General features: G+C 44.5%; 2 protein-coding genes and 1 long non-coding RNA gene across 3 annotated transcripts in view; 2 read left to right on the plus strand and 1 right to left on the minus strand.

Moving 5' to 3' along the window:
- The first annotated feature begins 1431 nt into the window (after positions 1-1431).
- On the plus strand, positions 1432-3785 carry LOC106808523. The gene is made up of 5 exons (XM_014811279.1): positions 1432-1494; positions 1718-1963; positions 2683-2792; positions 3109-3163; positions 3526-3785. Exons 2-5 carry the CDS (start codon positions 1744-1746, stop codon positions 3783-3785), a joined length of 645 nt encoding a protein of 214 aa, XP_014666765.1. The 5' UTR covers positions 1432-1494; positions 1718-1743.
- Positions 3786-4275: 490 nt separating this feature from the next.
- Positions 4276-5565, plus strand: LOC106808532. Its single transcript, XR_001393785.1, has 3 exons — positions 4276-4356; positions 5009-5144; positions 5477-5565. It is a non-coding gene; the product is annotated as an uncharacterized LOC106808532 (long non-coding RNA).
- Positions 5566-7469: 1904 nt separating this feature from the next.
- The window catches only part of LOC106808535 (sodium- and chloride-dependent glycine transporter 2-like), a 14041-nt gene continuing 4516 nt past the window's right edge, over positions 7470-16994 (minus strand). The window contains exons 2-14 of the mRNA XM_014811295.1: positions 15946-16023; positions 14512-14659; positions 14076-14207; positions 13407-13563; positions 12819-12899; positions 12357-12519; positions 11771-11905; positions 11299-11527; positions 10816-10928; positions 10311-10439; positions 9421-9621; positions 8823-8993; positions 7470-8396 (exon numbers count right to left, since the gene is read on the minus strand). Coding sequence (XP_014666781.1) covers positions 8256-8396; positions 8823-8993; positions 9421-9621; positions 10311-10439; positions 10816-10928; positions 11299-11527; positions 11771-11905; positions 12357-12519; positions 12819-12899; positions 13407-13563; positions 14076-14207; positions 14512-14659; positions 15946-16023 — 1878 coding nt within the window. The 3' untranslated portion in view covers positions 7470-8255. The remainder of the gene's footprint in view (positions 8397-8822; positions 8994-9420; positions 9622-10310; positions 10440-10815; positions 10929-11298; positions 11528-11770; positions 11906-12356; positions 12520-12818; positions 12900-13406; positions 13564-14075; positions 14208-14511; positions 14660-15945; positions 16024-16994) is intronic.

The raw sequence follows: 16994 nt of genomic DNA on the forward strand, positions 1-16994 counted from the left end.
ACTTTTTGGGAGAGGTTACAGGCGTTGATTACTATACACACATACCTTGTTGCTGTCTATAAACATGCCTATATAGATCAGTATAGCTTCGTCCTTCGTATTCTGTAAAATAAAAACATGCGTGTCATACGTAATACAACAATACATGCGTGTCATGCGTCCTGCGACAACACGTGCGACGTGTGTGACACACGCATCTATGTATACGAGTGTACGCGACAATCGTGACGTGACGTGATAATTCATACACATTGTCACAGTTTATACCTGCATGAAGTAGTATTCGTAAGTGACGTTGGCCATCACATCTGGTTCGATCTCCGTTGAAACGAAGTTACTCCAGCAATCGCAGTGGATTCCCCGTTCATAACGCTATGTGTGTGAAGGAGAGAAGTGTTACAGGGGGAGGGACGTCCGATACGTGGTCAGTGTACGTGGTTTTCATATCTACATAAACTGTCGTGTTGCGAAGATGTTGTCTGGTTGTATGTGCACGCGTGCGTGTGCGTGAGCGCGCGTACGTGTATGCGGGGGTGCGTGCATGTATGTATAGTGTGTGTGTGTAGTATGGTATAGTATGGTATAGTATGGTATAGTATGGTATATATGTATAGTTATGGTGTGTGTGTCACTTGGTGTGGTGCGTCGTGTGTGTGTGTGTGTGTGTGTGTGTGTGTGTGTGTGTGTGTGTGTGTTTGCGTGTGTTTGTGTATGTGTGTGTGGTAGGGAGAATTAATACAGTCTAAACTAAGATATTATGTTGACACTCAGTCTTTAGTAACAGTATATTACGCACTTGCTTATTCTTACTTACAATATGCTATCCTCAGTTGGGGATCTGCTTCAAAATCTGAGCTCAAACCAGTAATAACACAACAGAATAAGATTATCAAACTAACTAATTTTGCTACTAAATGGTCTCGAGCCTCTCCACTTTATCTCAAACATAATTTATTAAAACTTAACGATATATATCGCTCGGAATTGGCCAAATTCATGTTCAAATTTAACACAAACTTACTACCAGCAATATTTTGTAACTATTACCAAAAAACAAATGAAATCCATTTTTCCTTACTTGTCCCTCCATTATTTGCCTACTTCTATCAATCACTTCTGTGAAGCAATCGAACGTTTTGACAGTAGAACTAAACGGCTTGGAGAAGAGAGCTGGCGATGCATTGCGGTGCAGGGCGCTGACTAAACTAATAGCAACCAGTCTCTCTTATCTCTGGCGGTTTACATGGGTAATCATATCGATGATACACACACATGCACACACGCGCACACACACACACACACACACATACACACACACACACACACACACACACACACACACACACACACACATCACACACACAACACACACAACACACACACACACCCACACACATACATACATCTTCACATATTATTGTTACTTACAGGTGGACCACAACCGGGAATCTGAAATTTATGTGTCGGCTACATTGCTCGAAAGCGTACCTAAAGGTAAGCACAAATCAATTGTCATCATTAATAGTCTTCGACGAAGTCATTCTAAATTGATGCGAACGTTTTTTTAATTATTCAGTTAGCATTATTCGAGATAATATGTAGCTGTTGTGTTGTTTATATTGAACCGCGTTGAATCCCCACTACTATCATGTTAATGTCATTATATGGTCCCACGAGTATAAAAATATTTGAGAAATGAACTTTTTCTGTTATTTAGGATCTCACCTGCTCGACTTTACCGAAATGAAAGGATTCGATTTCGCAACCTCTACCAACAGTTCTTTCAACGCTAGCTCGGCCGCTCACTGCGCTGAACTTTGCGACTATGAGGAAAAGTTTGAGTGCCAATCGTTTTCGTTTTGTAAGAATCATTTCCTGGACAAGGAATGCATGCTCTACCCTTGGCATCCTTACATGACCATGCAACCGATCTTACCAAGCCCCTCGTGCAGCATACACATGCGTAAGTATCTTAAAGGGACTCATCGTCTGGGTTGAGCTTGAGTCGTATTAATCGTTCGACAGCTGATGTCTCATCTATGGGCGCCACTACTATAGATCCTCGCAGTAGTTTGCTAACTGAACTGGGTGATCCTGACCGTTGACCAAATTTGTGGTTCGTCCGCTTAGCGTCATCAGAGTTTCGCCGTTAAATACTGTGAAATACTTCTCCGCCGAAAACTGCACATCCACCATGCTGCATCCACCATGCTGCATCCACCATGCTGCTTCCCAGGGCTTCACCTGTAACCCTAGGCCGGGTGGCTGCCGCGTACTATGCCTTGCCAAAGGTCAACCCGTGTTTGGTCCGGGGCTGCTTTCACAGCTGACCTCTATTCGCCATCTTGGGGACCCGCCTGGCAGGAGTTTTCTCTTTCCCAAGCAGTAAAGGGACTAGATATCGATATAGATATCTATATAGATATATAGATATCGGGACTAGATATAGGTTCGCCTATTTGCCCGGGTTGCAATGGTTTGTGGATAAGTGAGGAGCTCAATATCCCGACATCCTCTGTGCTGCATTAAAGCTACACTTCGCGTAATTGTGTGCGATCATACTTCCTTTACCCTCTCCTCTCTTCACCTTCCTCTTGATACTACTTCTCCTGGTATTCTTTTGGTATATGCACGATACTGGGATAAACGATATATATATATCTCTTTCTCCCTTTCATGCAGGCACGGTATTGGAAACGCAGCCCCAAAAGCGAAACAGGCATGCTTATATCGCGCTGGAGAATGATGTATTCCTTGGCAATTTCGTAGTTTCTATTAAATCGGATGGAACGGTAAGTAGATGTTGTCGCACTCTGACGTTACTAGTGATGTTCACGTGTTTTAGTTATTACTAGAATCAGGAGTGAATAATAATATATTAACGTATTATCTAATATGTAATTATCTAATATGTAATTATCTAATATGTAATTATCTAATACGTAATTATCTAATATGTAATTATCTAATATCTATTATTAATAACTCCTGCTAGAATCATATTGCGTACAACTGACAATTCCGTTGTTGTTTCATCTTAAGTTTATAGTTTTGCAGGTGGATTGGTACGGTCCGTATACTGATTTAAAAAAAAAAATTATTTTACAGGCATACACGTATAGAGGACTGACGGTGACGTTGTTTGAGGAACCTGGTAAAGCAGGTATGTGCGTGCGTGCGTGTGTGTGTGTATGTGTATGTGTGTGTGCGTGCGTGCGTGTGTGTGTGCGGTTGTGTATTGTGTGTGGTCGGCCGTGCGTGGCGTTGCTGTGCGTGCTGTGTGTGTATGTGTGTGTGCGTGCGTGGCGTGTGTGTGTGTGCGTGCGTGTGCGTGTGTTGTGCGTGTGTGCATGTGAAAGTGTGGGTGCGTGCGTGCGTGCGTGCGTGTGTGTGTCGTGTGTGCCATGGGAAAGTGTGCGTGCGTGTGCGTGTGCGTGCGTGCGTGCGCGGGTGCGTGCGCGTGAATAAACGCGGGGTAACTAAGGGTGCCAGTCTACTGCATGAGGGTGTCTCGTGCGTTCTCAGTGGAGGAATACACGCTGGGCATGAACGACACCTTCATACAACGAAGGCGAGCAATCGCCGCAGCGGCATCTCTGCTGAGGAATGTGCCGCGAATGCAGCGCGCCCTCGATACTCAGTGCAACGCCTTCAGCTACTGTGGCGCCACCAAGGAGTGTCGGCGCACGAGCAAGTTCTTCCATACGATCACGGATGCGGATGTGACGACGAAGAACCGTGTTCAGTGTACGGACGTACGTATACACGAGCGTGCGTTCGTTTAGAGTATTTCTGTTATTTGTTTTCTGTTTTTTTTCATTTATTTTTGTTTATTTTATTATTAATATATAATATATTAATTATTTTATATTTTATTTGTTGCTTGATTTATTGTCGTTGTATTACCCTCGCTATCCGTCCGTGCTGGGTTTACGCTTCTCTTTTCAACGTCGTAGTTGATCCTTATAGTCTCGCTCCACTTGCCATGACCTGCTTGCCATGACCTGAGTGCTTGCCATGACCGCTGCTTGGCCTGCGCTGTTGCGCATGACCGCTGCTGCCATGACCGCTGCTGCCATGACCGCTGCATCAGCCCTGAAACGACTATATTTAGTACATTGTATATAGTCACGAACGTATGTGTCCTCGGGAGCATACGTGTGATCATGCTAGGTGAGCGAACTGAAACTAGGTGAGGCCGTGACTGACGAGTTAACCTATGGTGTTACAAACTGCTGTTACAGGGAATTACGTGAACGCCTTCATCCACTATCCGAAAAGTACCCGACGCGAAGCCAGAAGTTACCGTCGAGGCCAAAAACGCGCGAGGAGTGCGCGCAGAAGTGTGTCAAGGAGGTATGCGTAGAGAAACTACGTATGACGTCATTATCTACTCATCAGGGGCGTGTACAGGATTTGTACCAAGGGGGTCTAAGCGTAACCCAAACTTGCGAGCACGCGAAGGGGGGTCTGGACAAAAAATTTTGAAATTAGACTCCCTTAGATGCGTTTTCTGCGCGAGCAGGGGGGGGGATCCGGACGCAAGATTTTTTTCCCCACGAAAGTTCCGGACCACAGCCAATCAGCGCACTCCATTCACTCGACTTCCTCGAAGACCAACAAGTAAATTTTATACACCCTAACCCTAACCTGAACCCGAACCCTAACACTAACTATAGTCCAACCAGGTTTGTCTTATATAGGCACCATATATTACAAAACACTATCTGTGGTGGGTCCGGAACTCTCGTGGGGAAAAAAAATTCGCGGTCCGGACCCCCTGGACCCCCCCCCCTGTACACGCCCCTGCTCATACATATGAGGACGTACATATATAAGGAGATATCTAAAAATTACCTAATACGCTGCGAAGTGGCCCTAACGACGTAGGTGTGTCCAGTTGGTATACATATATGTCATGAGATGTCTAGATATATATTTGGTACTCCGTAACTAGTACTCGTGTCCAATATAAAAATATGTTTTTGCTATTTTTTGCGATATATAGACGGAGATGCCATGTCGTTCCTTTGAGTTCTGTAACAACAAAGGCCAGCTGGTGTGCAACATGCACAAGTCACACCTCATGGACATGAATAACTCTGGCAACCTCTCCGACCATGGGACCTGCGACTTCTATACACGTGAGTTTATTATAAAGTCTCGCTCTCTCTCTCTCTCTCTCTCTCTCTCTCTCTCTCTCTCTCTCTCTCTCTCTCTCTCTCGCTATCGCTCGTTCTTTCTCTCTAGCGAGCTCTCTCTTTCTCTCTCTCTCTCTCTCTCTCTCTCTCTCTCTCTCTCTCTCTCTCTCTCTCGCTCTCTCTCTCACTCTCTCGCTCTCTCTTCTCTTCTCTCTCTCTCTCTCTCTCTCTCTCTCGCTCTCTCTCTCCTCTCTCTCTCGCTCTCTCTCCTCTCTCTCCTTGCGCTCTCTCTCTCTCTCATCCTGCCCTCTCACCTCTCACCACATGTCTTCCAGGAAGCTACATCTCTGACTTCCAACTGTACGCGAATTCGACCTTCAGCGAGCCGCAGCCGCAGCAGATCGAGATAGACAAATCTTCGCTGACGAATGCGCCATCTTGTGTGTGGAAGAGCACGGCTTCGATTGCCGATCCTTCAGCGTCTGCGCCACCGAACCGAACGACGTCCGATCTCCAAAGACGCACTGTGTGATGACGTCATCGAATTTGCAGGACGACGGAGTGCAGCTTGTGACGACGTCACAGTGCGACCATTACTCGCGTGCGTGAGCTCTCGCAGATTTCTTTTTATTTGGCTCTTTTATACTTTAAAAAAATGCTTTTATAAAGCTGTTTTTACTTCTTTTTTTAAATTCTTTTTGTAAAGCTGCGTTTAGAAGCGCAGAGACCGTACGCGCGTGTAATACCTTGAGCTTCATAATATAGAATATATTATTCTATATAGTTCTATATTCTATATAATTTTATATTATTTTATAGAGTTCTATAGTCTATATAATTCTATGTTATTCTATATAGTTCTATATTCTATATAATTCTATGGTATTCTATATAGTTCTATATTCTATATAATTCTATGGTATTCTATATAGTTCTATATTCTATATAATTCTATGGTATTCTATATAGTTCTATATTCTATATAATTCTATATTATAACACTCCTGATAATACGGGTTCTATCGTCTGGAGCAAGTAAGATCATCTAACAATCATACGTACTCCTTCTATTATTACAAGGAGGGTCCCGCGGACAGGTCAAAGTATAGTTTAAACTTTAAAGCAATGCTCTTGATATAGTTACAAGACGTGTAATGCAGGGGAGTTCAGCGCGTGATCCATGTTTGGTGTTCTTGGCAGGTGTTAACTACCTTGATGGCACGCTGGTCGGCAAGAATCAGCACATGGTGTGCGACCTGGACGGGGGAACTTCCGGTTCCGGAATGTCGCCTGGTGAGTCACTTTCCGCGACGACTTAACTCGCAATGATCGTCATCTTCTTAAAGTTCAACCCCCAAAATAACCGTTAAATTATAATAATAATGATTGTAATTGTAATCATAATATTATTATTGTTGTTGTTGTCATTAGTAGTAGTAGTAGTAGTAGTAGTTGTATTTGTGTAAATTTGATAGCGATTAGATGCCCTAATTTCTCATGTAAACTCTCGGTTCATGTTGATCATGAAATTCTTTATCATGATCGAACAATCGTATCTTTACGATTGCTAATCGTGCACCTATAGGTGGCGCCACTGTTCTGGCCTTCTCCATGATCTTGCTGGGGATGCTGATAGCGGTCGGTGCGTTGTACGCCTACCAGCGATTCTACATGTCACCTGGTCAACGTCTGATCTAAACACGACACGCATGACGTCACATCCGGTTATTGCAAGAGGTGTGCGAGAACAACATAAATACAAATAAATACAATGTAAAGTAAATGTTGCTATCGGGTTTCCAGCCGCACGGTCGACGGCAGTTTGTAACGAAACGTATAATGCAAAAGACGTTTCGCAAAATGCTAGATTTTTTTCGATGGTTCGAGGTTTTTATTCGTTTGTGTGCGCTAGTGTAAAACACGGTACTGTTCTTCCCATTTCTACGGGGGAAAATGTTCCCATTTTTGACGGAAATCGAGTCTTAATTCATCTGTGAAACTACCGCGGAGAGAAAATGACCGAATGTCAGATTTAAAGTATGTGTAACATTTTGTGATCCACGCGGTTAGACCTGGCCAATTTGATACGTTCGAAATGTCGCTCATGCGGTTAGATACAATAATGTAACCCAACAAGAGTAGAGTACTCTTGTTGCGTTACATTATTGTATCTACTCTGAGATGTGTCATTACTAGAAAAATTATGGCAAGTAGTAATAATATACATGAAATTAATTTTTTTTTATAAATAACATGTCATACTCAAAAGCCAGGACAGGCTGCTCATACATATCTATGGACCAATGATACAATAAATATAGGCGATCATTTTAGTTAGTAACAGGATGTCTTTATTTCTGTAACATATAAACAGGTTAAATCGTATTCGATCCTGAGTATAGAACTGCTTCCACAAATTTAAAGTGGCACTCTAAAAAATAGAGAGAAGACATCTCCTATATTGCTGCCTGTTATATGGCTATGCTAGTGGTTGTGTAACGTGTCATCATTTCTGTCTGGCTCCCTTTGCCGACAGTAGTTGGGTTCGCGTCAGACCACGATGAGAAATAAAAAATGAGCAAATACGATAAAATGTGTTCCATCTTCGAAAAACTTTCGTGCGATATAAAACAATCAAAGAATCAATGTACAAGTGTATACCTTTCCGGCTGCTGTAACGCTGCCACCATTTGATAAGATAAAACTACATACTATTTAAAATATTTTCGGCTAAAAATATGCAGGAAATAACATGGAATCTACTCGTTAGATCGTGCTCCCTGCACCGCACGTCAGAAATAGGAGGTATTTGGCATACAATTGGTATATAATAGGCATATCTACGGCGAATCTTACACATCGGCATCACTATCACTATAACATAAAACTTCATCTCAATCGCTCCATCGATCTTATGGCCCACGCCTAGTTTAGCACCCCGGATATGCTTAGCACATACACGAACGATATAATATACCGGGGTCCCAACCTAGGATTGCGCTAATCTTATCAACGTTCTGACACCTGAAAATATAAAATGAGCACTAGAGCTGCCGGATAGGACGACGACGACGACGGCGATGACGTCACGACGTCGGCCGGTCACGTGATCTTCTAGTATCGCGCGGCGGGGTTGTCGTATGCGACGTTCTTGTTGTCGACGTTGACCATGCCGTGTGTTTCGGCGTAGGTGTCGCCGTGCCGGCGCAGTCTATGATCGTAATGCTCCGTCTTCGTTATGGCCGCGCGGAACTTCTGCAAAGGGGAAAATCAAATAAAAGATCGGTTAGCGAAAGATCCAGTAAAGGATCGGTGAGGCAAAGATCCAATAAAAGATCGGTGGGGCAAAGATCCAATAAAAGATCGGTGAGGCAAAGATCCAATAAAAGATCGGTGGGGCAAAGATCCGATAAAAGATCGGTGGGACAAAGATCCAGAAAAGATCGGTGAAGTAAAGATCCAATGAAGGATCGGTGAGGTAAAGATGCAGTAAAAGATCGAAGCAGTAAATTATGGCACGTTTTTCGCGTTTGGCACGATATGCGCGATTTTCATTTCATTCTATGGCGCGTACAGTACCTCACCCCCCCCCACCTCACCCCCACACCTCACCCCCACACCCCACCCACACATATGTTTCCAAATCGTATACGTGACAAGTGTAGACAGTAGCATTCGCACCTGTGAGAGCGTGCCCTCCTGTACGAAGATCATGACTATGGCCCAAAGTGGGATCTGTATGAGAGAGAGCATAGCTAGCAGCCATCCGACACCGTCAGCCCATGGAGGGTAGTAGATGAAACCATCACTTGTCAGCGGCTTGTAGTAATACATGGCAGCTGCAAACACCAACTGAAAGCGCAGGCAAGAGTGACAACAGTGTTAGACACAGTGTTAACATCAGACCTGAGGAAGTCTATCGGTGAGATGGGCGAAAATTTCGTCAGTGTAAGTTATTTTTAACTTAATTTGGATTTAACTGAGATAAACTTTATTAGCAAGTGTTACACACGTCTCATCGGAGAGTAAATAACGACAAATATTTGTGTTTATTCGCTCCTAATCTCATCGCTATGTCGTCGCCAGAGGGAGACACCGTGCATCGCGTGGCGACAAACAACGACGGTGATGATAACGTCTCAAAGATCGTATCTGCGTCGGCTGGCGACGTATCGTCTAATACATCGCGCAAATATTCGGTAATATTTTGTGCCGACGTCTTGTTGACGTCACGCCGACGTCACGCCGACGTCACGCCGACGTCACGGACGATACTTACGATGATGAGCACGGGCGAGATGAAAACCCAGCAGACGATCCAGTACCAGCCGGGCTTGTGTCCGAGCATGTGCGCGATGTCTTGAGAAAAGTTGCGGAATCCGTACACCCACATCAGCGCCACGATCTCGAAGAAGGCGATGAGCAGAACGGCAAAGTCGCCGCCATATTTGTCCATCAAACCCCAGACGTACTGACCTCCCTGTAGCGAGTATAGTGTTGTTATTACGTCATCATCGTCATCGTCGTCGGGGTCGGTCGTCATCGTCGTCGGAGGGGCGTCATCGGTCGGGGAGCAGGTTGGGAGATTTTTCTCCCCCTCTCGAGAGAAATTTGTGGGATTTTAATTACGGAAATGGTGGATCACCAACGGTGCGGTAAGGAATCAACGTCGAAGCAGCCATCTGCGTATTTTATAGTCACGTACGGCGCATGAATTTTAATTGCATACATTTAAATTTATATCGCGCAATTACGAAATAGAAATTTATATTACACATTATGAAATAGCTGGTATTTGCATAATCAACATGGCGCAAGCGTGCGTGCATCCGAGCTCGGGTTTAGATGTGTTGACAGGAAGATGTGTGTGCAGGTGTGCGTGCGCGTATGCGTGCGTGTTTTCGCCTGAGCACTGGTTTGAATGTGCGGTCAGGAAAGTGTGTGAGCGGGTGTACGCCTCTGTACGTGTGTGTGTGCGTGCGTGTGCATGCATGCATGTGTGCGCACGTCTGTATGTGCGTGTGTGTGCGTGCGTGCGTGCGCGTTCATGCGTGCGCGTGTGTGCGTGTGCGTTCAAGCGTGCGCGTGTGAGTGCGTGCGTGTGCGTTCATGCGTGTGCGTTCATGCGTGCGTGCGTGTGCGTGCATGCATGTGCGTGCGTGCACTCACGTGTGTTGTGCTCGGCATGGCGATGAAGAAGCAGGCGATACAGAAGACCAACGTGAAGGTGAACTTGTGTCTCCGCAGCGGCCGGAACTGATCCGTCATACTGCTCATGACGCATTCCAGCAAGGCAAACTAAATAAACAACAACAACAACAACAACAACAACAACAACGTGAGTAAACACAGCCACTATTAACTATGGCCGCCAAGGCAATAGACAACAACAAACAACAACAACAAGTGGATAAACACTAGTTACTATTTAGCCACTGTTAACTATGGCCACGAAAGGGGAGGCACGTGCTGTGGGTAGGCACGACCACGACCCGCAAAAACATACGACAGACGAAGACCGTGAGTGAACTAGGAATTTTTTATGTAGCGTAATTTAAACCTATTTTAACCGAAAATATGGAAGGAACCTATATAGTCAAGTATCCCTTTAAACGCAATTAACACAATTTGACTCGATTCATGATACGTCTGCCATTGCTGCACGCATGCTCACCTCGCTGTCCAAACCCAGAGTGTAAAGCATGAAGAAGAATATGATGGACCATAACTGCGGTACGGGTAGCCGAGCTACAGCTTCTGGATACGCGACGAAGGCGAGACCAGGCCCTGAAAACATCAAACAACGTATGCTGTAGGTCTATACACGTATGTGTGCTTCTCATGCTTTGTGTGTATCCTTAGTAGTCATCTAACACCTTGAACTTGTCTGTTCTCTAACATTATGTTTATATGGAAAATCACCTGCATGAATAAATTACATATATATATATGTGTGTGTGTGTATATGAGGGTATCACGTAGACTAAACATAACAGCACGACCAGTCTGCGCGCGCACGCAGAGACTGAACATAAAAATAAGGGATTCGTAAGATTCCTCCAACTTTTACTGAGCCTTTTTTCCCCGAAGCAAAAAAAAACCAGTTTGTGCTTCGGCGCCTTCCCACTGGAGGGCGCGACCCGCGCACGTGACGCACCTCCCTTGACGACGTCTCTGACGTCTGTCTGAAGGTCGTCGGCCATGGCTCCGAGCACGGTGAAGACGACGAAGCCAGCTATGATGCTCGTGATCGTGTCCAGGCTGCTGACGATGATGGCGTCGCGGTAGCAGTTGTGTCGGAACTTGTTGTAGCTGGCGAACATGATGAGGCATCCCCAGCCGACGGAGAGCGAGAAGAACATCTGACCAAGGGCGTTACGCCACACCTGCGACACATACACACGTATATATACATACATACATTCACACACATATATATATATATATACTCATATTATATATATTTATATATATATATATATAATTGAAACTCTTTACTCCGGAACTCTGTGGTGACTGTAGTCCGACAGTTACATTTAATTACATTATAACCCTATAATAATGCATATGATCAGCTATAATATCGATTGTATCGATCACAGAAAAACGAGTAATCGATGGATACGTACGGTAATGTCCTTCAGCTTGTCCCAGGTCGGCGTAAGGAAGTAGAGAATTCCGTTCTTGGCTCCAGTAAGCGTGCATCCGCGTATCAGCAGAATTAGGAGAATGACGTAAGGGAACGTTGCGGTGAAGTAAACAACCTTGAAAATACGTAAGATTTTACACATCAGTGGAGACATGGTACGCACGCTATGTATGTATATATACACCCGAGCGACCAGGCAATAGTTGGTTTGTCTCACGTAAAATCATGCCGAAAGCGACCAAGGATAATTCGATTTATTATAATCTTAGACTACGATGATACAATTTGCTATCGGCTCCTATTATAGTAGGGTATCTTCCTTTTCCCCATATTTAAAGTCAAGAGCTGCTGTTGTTACAGACGACAACCACTACCACAACCACAACCACAACCACAACCGCAACCACACTACCGCTACCGCTACCGCTACCGCTACCACTACCACAAGCACTACCTCTATCCCTACCACTACCACAGCCACTCCCACAACCAATACCACTAGCAAAACCAATACTATAACTTCTACTACGGTTCACGAGGTAGACACACGGACGCGGCGCGCATACCTTGCCGGATGACTTAATACCCTTCATGAGGCAGGCGAAGACGACGATCCAGGACAGGAGCAAGCAGAGGACGACATCCCACTTGATGGGACCGAGATTCGCGATGTTGTAGGACGAGACCTCGACTCCATCCTCGATCACGTTAGCTCCGAGTACCTTGTTGCTAGAGTGATGAGCAGCATCACGCGTTAATTAACACACGCGTTAATTAACACACGCGTTAATTTACACACGCGTTAATTAACACACGCGTTAATTTACACACGCGTTAATTAATGGTGCGTCAGACGAAACATGCAAGCAACAAACAATGGCACTGCCTTTTTCATGGTTATGCTAGCAACCTGTAGATTCTAGTGCAATACACACACACGCACGCACGCACGCACGCACACGCACGCACACGCACGCACACACACACACACACACACGCATTGTACGATGGTGATGATATGCACTTACTTGTAATACTCTTCTGCGGCCGTTTTCAATGTCAAACTCGTGTTGGCGATCAGATTCGTGAAGTATGTGATGTTTTCACCCCTAAAAAAATACAGCGTTGAGAAAAACACCATTTCTTCTATTTTAACATTGAATCGTTTCAAGATGGACGCCGTTTTCGTTGCTGACAAGTCAGGCAGTACGAGTGGGTGTATTTGCAGATATAGTGTATTTGTGGGTGTATAGTAGAAACATGCAACATCAATAATCGAATCCGTTCGAATTTTATTTATCCTGAGCAATTTCTTTCATTCTTAAACCACGCTATTTACGCAAAAGACGCGTGGTGTTGAAAATGTAATTAGTTTATGCTATTAGTTGGTAAATTACTATTCTATGTGGTTCAGAAAACGAGATAATATTGGATCAATGTCACTTTGACACCCTCAGCGGTAATAAATATCTAGAGATCCTGCATTGCTTGCCCCTATAGTAAATTCGGTGTTTTTTTCTGTCTATAATACGATATTATAGCAGCTACTTTCTTTCAAGATATTATTGGTGGAGGTACGGATGCGAAAGATGTATAGAATGGCATAACACACATACCTCACGTAACAGTACTTCGTGTTCCATTCATTATTGCATGTCGTCCATGGTAATACTTTTTGCATGGAGGCAAACATGTAGTATAGCGTGTAGGACATTATCACGTTGTAATAAATCGCTACTATCAGGGAGACCATGACCATAGCAGCGCCGACACCTGCGTAAACAACAGCATGAATCAAAGGTAACAGGTAGTGCTAGAACAGTAAGCGAGTCTAGATGTTATGTGCAACTCCGAGAAAGGCATTATAAAGCGTTAGTATGTACAAAAATTCCGTTTTCCCGATCGCCGTTCTGTGATCTTTGAATACAACTCGACGGAATGTACAACGGTGAATCCTGTTATATATAGGTAGGGGCGTCGTCCACCTCCCTCCCAGTGCCATGCGTCAGCGTTAAGGTGTTAATGCTAGGTTTAGGAATAGGGTTAGGGTTCAGATTAGGTTCATATTTAGGGTTAGGTTCAGGTTTAGGTTTATATTTAGGGTTATGTTTAGCACGATAAAAATGTCGAGTCTCCGCATCGTCATCACATTCTAATCGTATATTCACAAGACTCGCCTCCGTTATGCTTTATGCTTTTATGCCATTATGCTTTATGCTTTTGTGATCGCACGCGATCCTGATCACTTTGGTTACGGTAATGCACGCTCTTGCCCGTTCTGTTACCTTTAGCGATGGGCACGCATGAAAAGATGGTTAAGGGTGCCTCGCCTCCATATTGTCCCAGCGCAAGCTCCATGTAGTACATGGGCTTCCCCACCAACAGCAGCACGATTATGTATGGTATGAGAAAGGCACCTGCGCGTGACAAAAAAAAAAAAAATCAAACTTCGATCAGTATCGTTGCTGAAATGATATTCTACTACTTTATTGAACAAACGAGGTTTGGACGTTCGCCGAGGAGACCACACGCTATAACGCCGAGGATCACCTCCACACTATTTGTATATTATGCAAAATATACTCTAAAATGATCATTATGCTTATGATAAGATAAATAATTTAAAATAACAATAAAAAACGTTGTCGTCATTGTTTCGGGGGAGTCATCCTTGAGAATATTCAAGCGTATACGAGAAATTGTGAGAGTAAGAAATCTTACCGCCGCCATTATCGTAGGCGAGATACGGAAAACGCCACACATTTCCGATCCCGACAGATAGGCCGATACACGAGAGAAGGAACTCCCATTGTGATCCCCAGATTCCTCTATCGTCTTCATCCTGCACGGTCGGGTCTACGTCACCGTTCTTTGCGAGAAGAATGAAAGCACAGATATAGTCATTGATCAGTGTCTTGTCTGGTGTAATCACATTTAGACGCTCTATCGTGTTCGCTATTTCCACAACTATTCCCCTGTGTTCGCTAGTTGCGCTTCTTCTTTCCCGTTCTCTCTTACCTCAATTTCTCTATTCTCGTCCTTCCTATATCCCCATTTATCCATTCTCGTCCTTTCTATATCCCCATTTCTCTTTTCTCGTGCTCCCTATATCTCCATTTCTCTTTTCTCGTGCTCCCTATCCCCTTTCCCATATTCGCTATCCCCATCTCTCTTTTCACGTGCTTCCTATTCCCATATCTAACTACCGAGATGCCTACGCACTGTATCTATCTCCACGCTCCATGTCCCGTAATCACTTCTCCTACTTAATTGTTTGCTAGCTCCATCATTCCTTCCATGTGCGTACTACATCTATCTCTCTACTCTACTCCTACTACTCTACTACTTACTACATCTCTCTCTCTCTCCTTGTTCACAGGCACTTGGAGCGTTTCAATAAAATGTAACGCTAAATAAATACAAAATCTATTTACTACCAAAGTCTTAATGTTTCTCTGCTCTCTTTCGTCGATTATTGCCGACAATTTATATATATATATTTATGTTTTAGTGTGCGGCAGCGTGCATGCGGTGTACATGTGTGTTGCAGAGGAGCATTTGCACGGCATTTACAGGAAATTGTCGGCAATAATAGGGGAAAGAGAGTAGAGAAACATTAAGACTTTGGTAGTAAATAGATTTCGTATTTATTTAGCATTATATTTTATTGAAACGCTTCAAGTGCCTGTGTCTTTGTTCGTGTCTGTTAGCCGCATCTCTGCTAATCTGTGTTGTTCGTCTCCTCTCCTCTACCCTCCTCCCCCTTCCTTCAAGCTCACAATCAACACCCTTCCCCCTCCTACCGTAAACGAAACTAACTAACCACCGAATTCATCCTTGTCCTCATTTTGGTTGAGCGCCCGCGGTAACGAGAGAGGCTGACAATACTAGCAAAATATATGAGGTCTGATTATATAGCTGTGGTGGCGTCCACAGGCCTCGGCCCTAATTTGCACAACTTTTGTAAACACGGTGGTTACGGTGAATACGTTTCGGTTATACGCAAGAAAGATCGTTCTGCTGTGTGCGCGTGCCTGCTATGCCGGCAGTGTTTGCTCCTGTCAGGAATGTCATAATATAGACATAGTGTCATCTACATCCTGATAATATAGATATGTCTGTATTATGACACTCCTGCTGCGACGGATGACTTACCGAGTAAGGTGGCGGGGGTCCGGGTCTAGCCCCGTATCTATCCGGATCCGCGGCCGTGTACGACAGGCTCTCTATGGGCTAAAACAGACAAATACATCGAGCCTCGGTAATACTCCACGTTACGGAACAAATGTTCGTAACGCGAAATTCCGTAACGCGAACCGCGCAGGAAATGGGAATTTTCTTTGCGAAAATGACGCGAAGAAAAGCGAATTTGCGCTTCGTATCGCGAGTGGACTGCGACAAATTGCGTATATATGCGATTTCGCGTGACCGGCATTATCGTAGGGGCCTACCACGCTATCCCGCTACAGAGAATCCACACATTGTAACGCACTAACAGGTAAACCTCACAGAGGTCGGAAACCCCTCCATACATTACAACGCATTACACGTAGCTGCTTCGGTCGGCCAGCTTCGGCACTTTTAACGATCTCGACTCTACAACAGCTTAGCTCGCGGAAGCAGAGGGCAACAGAGAAAGCATTGTACTTTCCGTTCATAATAAGATAGACATGCAGAGAGCGACTTGCGGAAACATATATATCAAGAATACATAATAGAGATACTATTATATACTCTTGATATATATAACACCTAAGGTGTTTACATGACAGACGGCAACGCTGCGTCGTATATTGAATGCAGATGAATGCACAACCCGAATACCTATAGCTAACTATCTTGATGAGTGCCGACGCATTCGGGCACCACATCCTACAGCTGCACATCCCTTTCATTCGAACATCCGGGATGACGAATAAAAATTTGGGGGGTTCCAAAAATACCGTCAACGTGTTCTTTCGCTGCACCCCTCGCGCATACCTTGGCGACTGGAGCGCGAAATTGCCGGTGCGTGAGCATTGTGAATTCCAGCGCTTCCCGCGTGGTAAATATATCTCAATGACGCACACACCCGGCCGCCGCCAGCTGCGCAGTATATCTGCTGTATGTGACGTCGTGCGTCACGGCTCTACTGGCATTATTATTGACGCGTGTGTGTGTGTGTGTGTGTGTGTGTGTGTGTGTGTGTGTGTGTGTGTGTGTGT

Source organism: Priapulus caudatus, unplaced genomic scaffold, assembly GCF_000485595.1.
Source record: "Priapulus caudatus unplaced genomic scaffold, Priapulus_caudatus-5.0.1 Scaffold284, whole genome shotgun sequence".
NCBI classification, from domain to species: domain Eukaryota; kingdom Metazoa; phylum Priapulida; class Priapulimorpha; order Priapulimorphida; family Priapulidae; genus Priapulus; species Priapulus caudatus.